The following is a 13,221-nucleotide window of genomic DNA, read 5'->3' as shown; positions in this document are numbered from 1 at the left end:
AGCAGGTAGGATAAGGTTCGTTTCTGCTGAACTGGGGTCAGTATAAGCGCTAAACGTCCATGCTTGAATTTGAGCTAAATGGTCTAGGACTGATTGCTTCAGAATCAGTCATTTAGAGTTCATATAAAAGAAAACGGAACAAGGAAGCCCTGGACCTTTGCAACGTTGTAACCAACGCTGCCCAAACCAAACCTAACTACATACTGTGCAAAAACATCCAGCGTTAACCTTCACCAGGGCCGGCGCCACGGGGGGGGGCGAATGGGGGCGTCGCCCCCTCAGGCGAGGTGTCCCGCCCCCTCAATGTAAAATAAGACCCATTTATTTTACGTCCCCCCCCCCCCCCCCCCCCCCCCCCCCGCTCAACAACTCTTACGTTCGCCCTCCCCGAAATTTTCTGACGCCCCCTCACTGTATATGTTCTGGCGCCGGCCCTGACCATCACATAAAAGAATCCCCCAGTGTTTAACTGATGCCCACACTGTTGGATTAACTCTTAGTGTTGGATTAACTCTTAGTGTTCTTTTGTGTCCAGCTGGGCTTGCAGTAACACTGTGTGTGTTAATTCAACACTGAGCTTATGTCGTTTTGAATCTCCTTCTATGGAAGTGGAGCTCAGCTATTCTCTTGGATATCTTACACTCCTTTATGTCTCAGTGTCTCTGTGATAAAGCATCTGATCCCAGATCTGCTGGTAAGTATTCCTATTCTAATAGTGCTCCCACCATGTCCTGAACCGCAGGCTTGATACTGGTAAGATGGACATGAGAACAGATTTACTAGAATATATAAATATATAAAGTTCTATATAAAGTTCTCATTTTTCAAATGAAACCCCTATTAGTTTCTATTTGTGACATGGAGCGAAATCTGAATATTCTTTGTGTTGGTATGCACAAGACAGTTCAAAGCACTATCTTTCACTTGTCCTTTTCACTGGTGAAAGACAAATGAGTTAATTCTGAAAATACCACCAAGATGAAGATCCACATTTAGCGCGAGGATCATGGAAATACGTCAAACGTTTTTGTTTTTTTTTCTTACAATGAGCATGATGATGCCTCACTGACTTGTTTACAAGGCAGTTACCAAGTTGGAAAGGAGGCCACCTTCAGTAGAGGAGACGCTTGTCTGCTGATGCTAATGTCCCCCATCAGACTGTCCTCCGTCTCTCAGTAGCTGTGCGTCAGGCCTGCAACCCAGACGCCTTCACGTTTTCCGCTCAGGGTGCGGAATGTTGCAGAGATGCTGGCAGGACTCTCAACCCACAGTTAATGAGCAATTTAGGAAACTGCAAGTTTACAAACTCCACAAGATATTTACATGTCCTCCGGTGACATTTAGGGATGGTCCTGTGCAAGCCAGAGAGATTCCACTAGTGATTTGTCTTAGGAAAATGCATTGGAATGTTAACTAAGCCCACCTTTGGCTGGGGGCCTTGGGGAACCAGGAGTAATTAGGGACAGCTATTTTTGTGTGTCTTGGGACTAGGCCACATGCAGACATTGTGATTCCAAAAACTTCCATAGCTCTAACAAAAAGCCTGCAGATGTAAACATGTAATGACTGTGATGACACATACACAAATATTACTACATTCAAATTTGCTTTGCATTGTGGAATTATTAAACATTTGATTTTGTGGTACTTTTGGTAATGTATATTTGGTTATTTTACACAGGATGTTAATGGTGATAAAGACATGGGTAAGTGCAGGAATGATGTGACTTTGGGAAGTGATTTGTGGTGTAAAAACCATCACCGCTGCACCCTAGTTAATTTACTCTTCATATGGACATCAAAGCTTCTGGATATTTATTAATTGTGCTTCTGTGCTCCAGGGTGAAAATCATTTAAATTGCCTTAAAACATCTCATCTGTTTTTCCATCAGGCATACATACAGACATACACACACACACACACACAAATGTGTGCACACATAAACAAACCTACATAAGCCACATTATTTAACAGGAATTCACTAGTGTGACTGATAGACCTGTGTTAATTAATAATCTTTTTGAATGTCATGAGAGATATTGTCATCAGAACTCCTTTTCTGTTTGCATGAGTCTAAGCTACAGAGAGACATGAGACACAAATAATGAGACACACAGAGACAAAGTGCAGTTTCGTAAACTATTCATGCAGAAGTGGATGATCTACTCTGATTGGCTGGAGAAGAAAATGGAAAACTGAAGTCACAGTCAGTCGCCACTGGCTGAAATAATGCCTAAGAAAGTGAGCATGTCTTTGAGCCATGTGAAATAAAAACATCTCTGTATTATTATGTGCTATTACATCACCAGGCTTAAGTTGCTTTAAATAATTTAAAACGCTACTGGGGATCATGGATAACTGATATCCACTGAGTCTGAGTGAAGTATCCGTTTACTGAACACCGTATTTGGAATAAGGCACTGGCGCCGTTGCAGGCCCTAGGATTTGGGTTCTTAGTTCTTTTGTTTCTTTTGCCACCGACTCCTTCCCAGTTTTTCTGACAATTTTACTGTCGTAGAATGCAGTGATAGGCAGGCGAGATCAGACACGCAGTCTGTGCAACTGCTGTCATTAATAAACTCCGCCCCCGGGCCAGTGTTTGGGTGGCTAGTGGGAGGAGCCTGAGCAGAAGGCGCTGTCCTTTGCTCCTGGTGCTGTAGATGTAGATGCTGTAGTTTCCTTTCACGGTCTTTTATTCCAGCCACAGTTTACACATTTCAACCCTCATCTGCGCTGGTGGAGCAGTGCCATCAGCCACCGACTCTCCGCTAGGCTGAGTGTCTATAACAGAAAGTCGGTTTGGTCTCACGAAGAACGAAGAAGTGGTCGTTTTCTTTTGTGCAGGTCTTCACTTCTGCTGTGTCAGTCCTTGAGGAGGTATCACGAGGGAGGAAGATTGTTACTTCTATTACTCAGCCTTCCCTGATACTTCTACAAGGTTCTACCTGCAGGCCCACAATGGCCCACAGGTGCACATATGGCCCACAGAGATCATACATGGGGAAGAAATTAGGTGGTGATGTCGTAATGAACATGTGTGGTTTCGCAGGCATTCAGTTTCCATTTTTAAATGGTCAAGAGTCATAAAAAGTGCAGGATTACATGTTTTTTCTACTAATAGCTCTCAGGAGGGAGATTCAAGTCCCAAGCCTTAAGGTCAGATTATTCAGACTCCGGTCACCTAGGAGTTATACACACTGCCACAATGTGAAATCAAATGCATACTTTGTTCATCACACACACACACACACACACACACACACACACACACACACACACACACAGATAAAGAGAAAGAACAAAGTACAGGACAGAAAGACAAGACAATAGGACAGTGATTGTATTGGCTGTGTGCTGGTGTTTTAGCAGGTGCTGAGAACAGTGATGCTTCATTCATACGGTGCACACACACCGTTGTGTTTAGAAAGGGGATTCAGTATCAGTAGTACTTCTCACACATGTGAGAGTTATGAGGAAGAAAGAGAGAAATTAAGGACTGATCTGATCTGTAGTCTTATCTGCCGATGGTCTGATATTTGGCTGTAAAGGATAATGTTGTTAATACTTTTCCAAGGTAAGAAGTGACATCACTATTGTTGCTGATGTATTACTAATCAAAGTTATTAGCAAATGTTAAATAATATATAATGTATAAATAATTTACAATTGCATTAGTTATCAAAAAAATGTAAACATGTCTGGTAACAGTTTTCCATGAATAATAAATAAGCCCATGTAGACATATGTGGTGTTCACCTACTGTAGTGTGAAGAAATCAGAATGACCAACGTCGTACTGTTTATTTAACACATCTGATGTTTAACACGTGGATTACGTCTGTGTCAAAGCCTCATCCAGATGTGGCATACTGAGAATACTGAAGAAGACTACAACCCTTAATGTATGCGCTGATATCATCATTACACACACACACACACACACACACACACACACACACACACACACACACACACACACACACACACACACACACACACACACACACACACACACACACACACACACACACACAAATAAATAAATAAAAAACATTCCCCATTTCTCCAGAGACGAAATCACGCCAGTTACAACAGAATAACGTGTTCGTCTCTGTGTTATTTCCACGGTGTTTAATTATCGGTTCACCGGTGACGGGATCTGTGACGGATTCTGTTCTTTCGCAACCACGCGAGAGAACCTTCCCTGGCCTAACCAGAGGAGGCTTATAAAATTGCCCTTCTCTAAACAGGTGTATGTCTTACTAAACTGTATTGTGTGTGTGGGTGTGTGTGTGTGTGTGTGTTGTGTGTGTCTGCGTCTGCATGTTTGCTGTTGTCTCGGGGAAAGCGCATGTATCCTTTTTGATTCGCAGCCAGCGGCTCTCCCACGCACGCCGTCTGCTCTCCACCGTATTTATAGTCGCTCGCCTTTCTATCAGTGCCTCTAATTTAATGCCTCTGTCATTCTCTCCATCTCTGTCTCTCTCCACGTCTCTCTCTCTCTCTCTCTCTCTCCCTCTCTCTCTCTGTCGTTCTGAATTTTCAATTCAAAATAGCTTTAGCACGTAGTTAAAGTAGGCTGTTGCTGAAGCATTTAAACCAGTTTGTCATGTCGGTCTATTAATGAGCGAATCAAGATCATTTGAAAGATATTACTTAGATAGTAACAAGCCTACATGCCTAGAAACCAGCACCAGAGCCAACTGATTCTGGCTATCAGTAGACAAATCCTGTCATTTAAGAAGGTTCTCCTAAACATATCGTTATAAGGTCTCGTGGTAATTTTGGTTACATTTCTTGCTTATGGCTACAGGGTCTTAAGTAAATCTACCCATGGCGCATAGTTAGTTAAGCACAAACGCATGCACACGTGCTCTCTCTCTCTCTCTCTCTCTCTCTCTCTCTGTTTACAATAATGGAAGGGCTACCAAAGACAATAAATGAATTATGAAGTCAAATTACCCGCTAGGCTCAGTGGAGAGGATCACCTTGAACCCAGTATGAGGTCTAGTTAAACTTACCATCATTGTCTCCAAATGAGTGCACGTCTTGGCTGCTAATGTCACACCGCTTCCTGTTGTCTCCCTTACTGGAGGACACCAAACACGGTCCCAGTTCAAACTGGCTTGGTTCCTCCTCGGGCTTAACAGATGTAGCACTAAACATCAACTTAACCGGCTACAGTGTTGTCAGTTCTCAAACTGAAAAGCACTTCAGGTGTTTTGATTAACCATAATGGTAGCCTACTGACAGTATATAGCAAAGACGCACCATACATTAAAGAAATATTGTTTTAAATTATGTTTCTATTTTTTATCACGAATTAAAGACACTCATTAATCTCATTCCCCGTCTAAAGGTAGTTCTGTCTTGCGTAGCCCTGAATAGTATTTTCATTACCGTTTTCATTTTTGGTGTTGTGTAGAATGGCGTGTAGAAATCTTTTAGGTTAACCCAGACTCACAGACCAGTGCAATGTCTCTTATTAGCCTTTAAAATACATTATAAGTTAAAAAAAAAAGAAAAGAAAAATGTCTGACCTCCCTACAGGTAGAGGAAGGCTGTGATGCATGGCATCGTTAGTGTCCATCCACAGTGACCTGTCCTACCCGTACGAGCATTTTTTCTCCAAGCTGACAGACGAAGACTTCCATGACAAATGTCGTCTTCGGCTTCTGCAGTGACCCTCAGGGTTACGCTGGCTGTGGCCATCAGCTGTTACTGTGGCCATCAGCTGTTACTGTGCTGGTGCTTCCAAAAGCCTGTCTACTCTGCCCAGGTGGGGGTCATGGCCACGTGTTCTACCTCCATGTCCATGTACACCACCCAGCGGCAGACCCCTCCCACCACGGCCTCCGCCCGGAAGTTTTAAGAGTTTGTTGGGCCTGTGCCCACGACCCTGTCAGACACCGAGGGCTGAAACATGTCCCAGACGTGGGGCTCATGCCACAATCCCGCCGAGAAAGAACCGTGCGGAGGAAATCAGGAGAAAGCATCTAAGATGTCTGCCTCACAGGCCAAAGAACTCACTCATTTAAGATACATTTGGTTAACGTGCCTGTATGTGAAGTGGCTTGTTATTTCTGTGCTGTGCACTCCTTTATAATGAGCAAAGTCATCTTGAGCCCACTGTTGTTGGGTGAACCTAACTGCTCACATCCTTGCAGATGTAGCTGAATGTAGCTCTCACTCTATACATCTCTCTTGGTTTGTTTGGCTTCTTTGGGGATAATTGAGTCCTCTAGAACCGTATGGTGCACTATTGGAGGCTGCCAGCTGTCTTCTAGTACCAGTTTTGTCTTACGCTAATCAAAGAGCAGCATCTCTGGAAGAGACACAAGAAAAACGACATATCTCACCACAGATCACCTTAAACTGCATCAACATCTACCAACATTTTCAGCGCTCTACCTGAAGCATGGCAGGGAATGAACCCTGGTTAGAAACACGTTCTGTTCTGAGGTCAGTCTGGATGCGCTAATAAACCACAAAGGTCAGGATTCTGGCAGGCGAGGTCGGTCTTAGATCAGCGTCAAAGGCCCGTTTCCCATCATGAGTCTGCTCTCAGCCAAGCGGGGAACTGATTGTGAACCACCCATCTGCTACAAGAAGCATATCCATCTAGTGAAGTCTATCCCCATTCTGGTTGCTTCTGGCACCGAGCAGAATATTGTGCTCGTCTCCAACAGAGGAAGAAAAAGAGAATTGCATTACAATGATGAATACACAGCAGGTGTGATCATGCCTGTTGACTATGAATAATACGAAAGATCATTTAGTCTCAAACATACCGAGAGACACTTTATATTCTATTTGAACCCCCCCCCCCCCCCCTTGACTGCAGAAACATTTAATAGAGTGAAGGTGAAATAGCAACTCAAGTGCCTTGTCAGCACAACATCCATTGCTCTGTGTTTTTCATACACCTACAGCCTCGCACAAAAGCGATGTGTTAAACAGCAGTTGCAGGTGCGATTGCAGCTCACCGCATGCCACCAATATTCTTTTCGTTTGCAGCATCGGTGACAAGAGGCGACATTTGGTTTTTAGTTCTTCATGATGACAAGGGCAGCTCATTAAACCCTGAAGGGCATTAGCAGGATCCGTCCACGATGGCCAGGCTACGAGTGTAATCTGGTGTGACTGGATTACAAAGGCTCGCCACCGATGTTCACTTGGTGATTAGTTCATAATTGTGGCCCACCTTACTCAAGAGAGCTGCCGTGTTCATTTAAAGCGACTTTAATGATCACATGAAGGATTTTCTAGGGTTTGTTAGACGCTAATCAAGAGTTTGGGTTGATCTGAAATAGGCCTGTGTTGAAAAAATCGTTTTTCCGATTCAGAATCGATTCGCATATGATGATCTGATAATCGATTCGTACGTCCAAAGATCGATTTTTTAGTGAACTTTTACCCCCGCCTCGTCACTGAATTCACACAGGCGTGCTCGGTCTAACTAACTGTAAAACAACATGGCGTCGGACAGTGCCGGTAACGACGATTGTCAAATCGGCAATCTAAAAACAGAAGGACAGTTTATCCAGTGTCAGTGACTATTTACAGTTAGTCCATGTCACTGACAGTTTACCCAGTGTTTTTACAGTTTAAAAAAGTTAAAAATGCTCTTGTAACGTTGGGCGCAAGGCGATGGACGAGACAGAATCCTTTGCACTTTCCAAATCGTTACGTTTATTACATTTACCGAAGCGCAGACAGCGCACATAAAACACGTTTACATAGAACATGTGTGACTCAAACAACGAGCACAGGACGCTGCGCGAACGCACATTAAGTAGACAAACCACACAAACCCCACGTGATGACGAGACGAGCCACAGGTGAGGATTATCACAAGACGCACCCGCACCCACGGAGATACACAGACGCAGACGAGTAGACGCAGACAACGTTAACACACGCCCAACAGGGAGGGGTCGGGGACCGTAATGTGACAGTTCTGTTATTATATTCTCACTTTAAAGAAAAATACACGTTTACATTTTATACTTTCAGTTTATTAAGTGTGAGCACTTTTAAAATAAAAATGCATTTGGTAGCAACAGCTTTTGGGTGACTTCTTAATTATTTCAATCATAATAATGCTGCACTGGTTAGTGTCCCAGTAGGAGTCCACTGTTGCAGATATAGACACCTCAAAGATGTCCTCTGTTTATTGTCCTGGATTACCTTTCTTGAAGGTAGATTTATGATTACCCTTTTCACCAGTCTTCCAGCCATCAGTAACTACCAACTACCAGTAACTATTTGATAATTAATATTGATATAATACTAGTTTTAACATGTTGCTTCTGTACATAGTCAGGAAACAGCTCAAATAAATACATTTTTAATAACACTAAACCCCGAATTGGATCGAATCGGATCGAATCGATTAAATCGGATTAAATCGAAATAAATCGATTCTTAATCTTCAGAATCGGAATCGGATCGATTCTTGGAATTTGAATCGATACCCAGCCCTAATCTGAAACAAGCCTCTCATAATGACCTTACCGACTACAGTGTTTCTCATTAGTCATGATAGCGTCTTTGCTGCAAAGCAAATGTTTCTTTGAAAATCACACTGTTGACAAATTCTGTAAGATAATTTATACTAATATGAATCAACTTTGATTTTCATAAAGTAATCTAAATATGGTGGGTATGAATAGATGATAAAACTAATACAGTGTGAAAAGGTGTAAGAGAAAATGTGAGCCTAATCTCAGCTGATGGTATAGACCAAAGTCTAGATAAATGCTGTAAGCCATTCTTTTTTAATATTATTTAATAGAATAATATATACATTTATAGATATACATATAGAATAATATAGAATGTCACAAAAGGACACTTAAACACAGTTTAATTGTAAAACAGGTGGCTTGGGTATTTGATAATGTCCTATAGTCATAGCACTGAAGTAGCTGTTAAAATATTGAATTACCTATTGAATTACCTCTTGTACTGTAGGAGCTAATCAAGTTCTGGTACTTTTCAGAGTGAGAGCTAGTTTTCACATTATGTAATGGTTACATTTTCCCCCTTGTCATCACAATGTGCAAAAGGCCATTTGTGAGGCATAATGTGTTAATAAAAGTCCTGCATTTCTTCACTTACCTTGAACATATGAACGTTACTCTTGACTTACCACACTCTTTGATTACCAAATGTACCGATTTCTACTGTTCTGTATTGTGCTGGTGCTTGGACAGGCTCTGGTCGCCTGCAGTAGCCAGAACTGGGTTATTGTGCAAATTCAAATCCTGTATGATGACTACAGTACTATGTGTCACTAATGTGACTGATTTATGTTAATGGATCTATGGGTTAAACAGTTGACGTTTCTGAAATATCGACTTATGTGTACTTTATTCAGTTCTAGTATTGAACACACGGGGGCAGCAAAACTACATATATACAATGGGTTATTGAAATAGAAAATTGATAGTTTAATTGAAAAAATATTAATATAAGCAGATAGCAAGCTTTAGCCTTAGCCTTACAACAACACAGACAATTACAGGGGGAAAGAATACTTATATATATTTTGCCATGCTGCAATTTTAGTCTTACAGTGTCACAGAGGTGTCAATTCCAGGTTCAGAAAGTAAAATCACCAGGATTTTGCTCAAGCTTGCTAGATTTTCTAATTAGTGCAATCCAGGTAAAATGAGTGGAATCAACACAATCCAGGAAGCCTGAGCAAAATCCTGGTGAGGACTTTTACTTTCTGAACCTGGAATGACCACCTCTGCACTGTCAGGCGTTAAAACACTTTGAAATATTTTGTTTAAAAATGACAAATTATGACTACTTCATAACATTTCGTCAAGATAAATATTTTAAATAGGGAAAACGTGAAAAAAAATCATTTAAAAATCATTTAAAAAACCACACAGGAAGCGATATTCTGACGTCAGGAAGGAAGTCAACGCTACTTCCGATAGAAACAAGGATGTTGATGTCCGCCGCTGTTTACGGTTCAGTGTGTGCCGAGAGATTTATGCAGTTTTACTAACTATATGCGTCAGCGCCTGTCTGTGTTTTTACAATGTCCGAATCTCCAGATACTCGCAGTCTTGTATCTGCTTCCTCGCAGCTCAATTTAATGGAAATAGAGGCGGTAAGTGTGAGCTGCGTGCTCCTTGTCTCAGCTGATACAGTATAATTGATATATGTTCATCAGTGGTTATAGTGGTACGTCACGTTTATCAAGTCAGGTGAATCATCAGAAGGTCTGTGCTCATGATGGCGTCTCGGGTCCTAGCGAGCTAGATGTGCCACCTTTACTTCATAGCTGTAAGCACCTGTCTTGGTAAATGGTGTCGTGGTACTAACTTGAAGTTCTAGTGAGATGGCTCAGGATCCAGAACAGGGTTTCGGTAACACCACTGTGACTGCCAGAGCAGACCACAGTTAGGTATATGCTCCAGAAAAGGAGGCGCTTTGCGTTGTATTGTGGTCCAGCCATGATGAAGATGGAGGATTGTTTTCACACTTTGCAGATTGACGATAAAGAGTTTGATATTCCTCAAGTTGACACACCACCAACTCTAGAAAGTATCCTGAATGAGGTGAGTGTATCCGCTTTTGCGTACACACACCGGCATAGCCAAGATTTAACTTCTGGGACATCAGTGAAATGATGAATTCTTGAATGGCAGACTGCGTAAAGGCTCAGTGATGTTGATGCACACAAACCCCTAAAACCCCTAATAAAGTTTGTGTCTACTCCATCTTGTTGTGACGCTGCTGTGTGTAGCCTGAGGAGGAGGACGAGCCTTTTGTCCTGGAGGACACGTGTCTGCTGAGCACAGAGAACATCGATGCGCATTCCTGTGAGACCTCCTCGCTCGCCAGCTCCGACAGTGGAGATCGTGCCCACCTGAAAAGGTGCAGCGCACACACAAACCCCCACACACACTCATACGTATGGGCACACAAACATAAACACACAAACCCCCACACACACACTCATACGTATGGGCACACAAACATAAACACACACACACTCATACGTATGGGCACACAAACATAAACACACACACTCATACGTATGGGCACACAAACATAAGCACACACACACTCGTACGTATGTGCATACAAACATAAGCACACACATGCAGTTTTATCATATTACTTTTACATGATACACTGGACAGAGTACAGAGTCAGGGTTCTAATACTGGTGTGTGTGTGTGTGTGTGTGTGTGTGTATGATTTTACAGGAGGAGGAAAGCCGTGGAGACCAATGCTACAGTCCATGGCTCAGTTTTAAGACATGGCACCCTGAAAGGTGTCTCGGCCCAGATTGTCTCTGCCGCTGTGAGCATCGTAACATTTCTCCTACTGCACCGTCTACAGGCTCCTGTGTCTCGTACACTGTGTCTCTCACGACACCTCCATCACTGGCCACACTATTCTAGAACATTCCAAAGAATGTTCAATACCATGACCTGCTCTCACCAGGAGGAGATGCATCATGAATGCATGAAGTATGACACCAGCTACAAGTGTGATTATCTTTTGCTTGACCTTTTGACCTCTCTTTTCCTCTATTTCTAGGAGAAGGTCGACGCAGGGTTGCCCACGGCAATTGTGAGCATTCGTGTTTCATGTCACTTTGAGTTTTTGAGTCCTCTTTTTCTTCCGTTGTGATTTTGTGTGACTTTCCTCCATTGCTGTGTGTGTTTTCAGACAGTGTCCAGCGTTATAGCTGTGGGTACATCGCATGGCCTGGCCCTGGTTTTCGGTAAGCGCAGCAACACTATCAGTGTGTTGGAGCAGCATACGTGTGTGTGTAGTTTCTCAAACGTTTCCCAAAGGTGTCTACATAAACCAGACAGCTATCACCAGATGGCAAATTGATGATGTCAGTGATGTATTATTTGTTTTATGTTGTAAATATTGCACAATAAAAGCATTATTACTTAAGATTGACTAAATAGCTTTCGGAGTAAAGTACTAAAGGATATATTGTACATTCTACTGATTAATTAAATTGCCTGTTGTGGTCTTTCTGCCTTGGCTTACCTTGGGTGGAATGATCAGGAAAAGGTAACGTGAAGTCGATGTAGTGGCGTAAGGGCTCTGTGGCCTGAGGCCTGACTGTGGCTGGGGAGCATGTACCATGTGGCTGTGTGTGTCCTGGAGCTTGGCTGTGGCCGTGTGTGTCCGGCAGTCTGACTGTGGCCGTGTGTGTCCGGCAGTCTGACTGTGGCCGTGTGTGTCCAGGAGCTTGCGTGGTGTCTGGAGTTCTCCCACTCCCTCTGTGGTCCGGCTCGGCTCGGCTAGCCGTTGTCAGGGTGCCGTTTTACCGCCGCCTGTATCGTCGAGCATGTTGTGGCACGTTTGGCCGTCCCTGCGTCCCTGTGTGTCCCTGCGTCCCTGTGTGTCCCTGCGTCCCTCTGGGTCCCTGTGTGTCCCTGCGTCCCTGTGTGTCCCTGCGTCCCTCTGGGTCCCTGTGTGTCCCTGCGTCCCTGTGTGTCCCTGCGTCCCTCTGGGTCCCTGTGTGTCCCTGCGTCCCTCTGGGTCCCTGTGTGTCCCTGCGTCCCTGTGTGTCCCTGTGTGTCCCTGCGTCCCTCTGGGTCCCTGTGTGTCCCTGCGTCCCTGTGTGTCCCTGCGTCCCTGTGTGTCGGTGGCCCCCCACACGTCTGTGTTTCATCCTTATTTCGTCCTTTGGTGTTTATATCTGTCCCGGCTGCCTGTGGTGCTGATGAGCGAGCGCGGCCCCCCCCCCCCCCTCTTCCACACGGCCTTCTACCTGGGCGCCGTGCTCACACCTGCACTGTTTTAACTCTGAGGTCCCAGAAAGCTTCACTCCACGTCACCATGGGCTAATGTTATTCCAGACCAGAACCAGGCGCTGAGACTGTGTTTGGGTACCACGGCGACGGGGGCGGAATATGGGGCGGTGTCAGCTCTCAGTATTAATCACGACTGCACGCGACTGCTGTGCGGCTTCGCTAGAGGACAGGTTGGTGGAGGCACACACGCACACACACACACATGCACACACAAACATACACACACAAACATACACACACAAACATACACACACAAACATACACACACACAAACATACACACACACAAACATACACACACACAAACATACACACACATGCACACACACAAACATACACACACAAACATACACACACAAACACACGCACACACACAAACATACACACACACGCACACACACAAACATACA

The 13,221-nt window shown here is 43.8% G+C and overlaps 1 protein-coding gene across 1 annotated transcript in view; it reads left to right on the top strand.

Annotated features, from left to right (window-relative positions):
* Positions 1-9,947: 9,947 nt before the first annotated feature.
* The window catches only part of vps8 (VPS8 subunit of CORVET complex), a gene marked incomplete at its 3' end in the record, with an annotated part of 57,664 nt that continues 54,390 nt past the window's right edge, over positions 9,948-13,221 (top strand). Inside the window, 7 exon segments of the mRNA XM_076991874.1 lie at positions 9,948-10,129; positions 10,512-10,580; positions 10,769-10,899; positions 11,235-11,331; positions 11,572-11,604; positions 11,704-11,758; positions 12,858-12,982. Coding sequence (XP_076847989.1) covers positions 10,058-10,129; positions 10,512-10,580; positions 10,769-10,899; positions 11,235-11,331; positions 11,572-11,604; positions 11,704-11,758; positions 12,858-12,982 — 582 coding nt within the window.

Source organism: Brachyhypopomus gauderio, unplaced genomic scaffold (assembly GCF_052324685.1).
Source record: "Brachyhypopomus gauderio isolate BG-103 unplaced genomic scaffold, BGAUD_0.2 sc86, whole genome shotgun sequence".
Classification (NCBI taxonomy): domain Eukaryota; kingdom Metazoa; phylum Chordata; class Actinopteri; order Gymnotiformes; family Hypopomidae; genus Brachyhypopomus; species Brachyhypopomus gauderio.
This window is presented reverse-complemented; position numbering and strand designations above follow the sequence as displayed.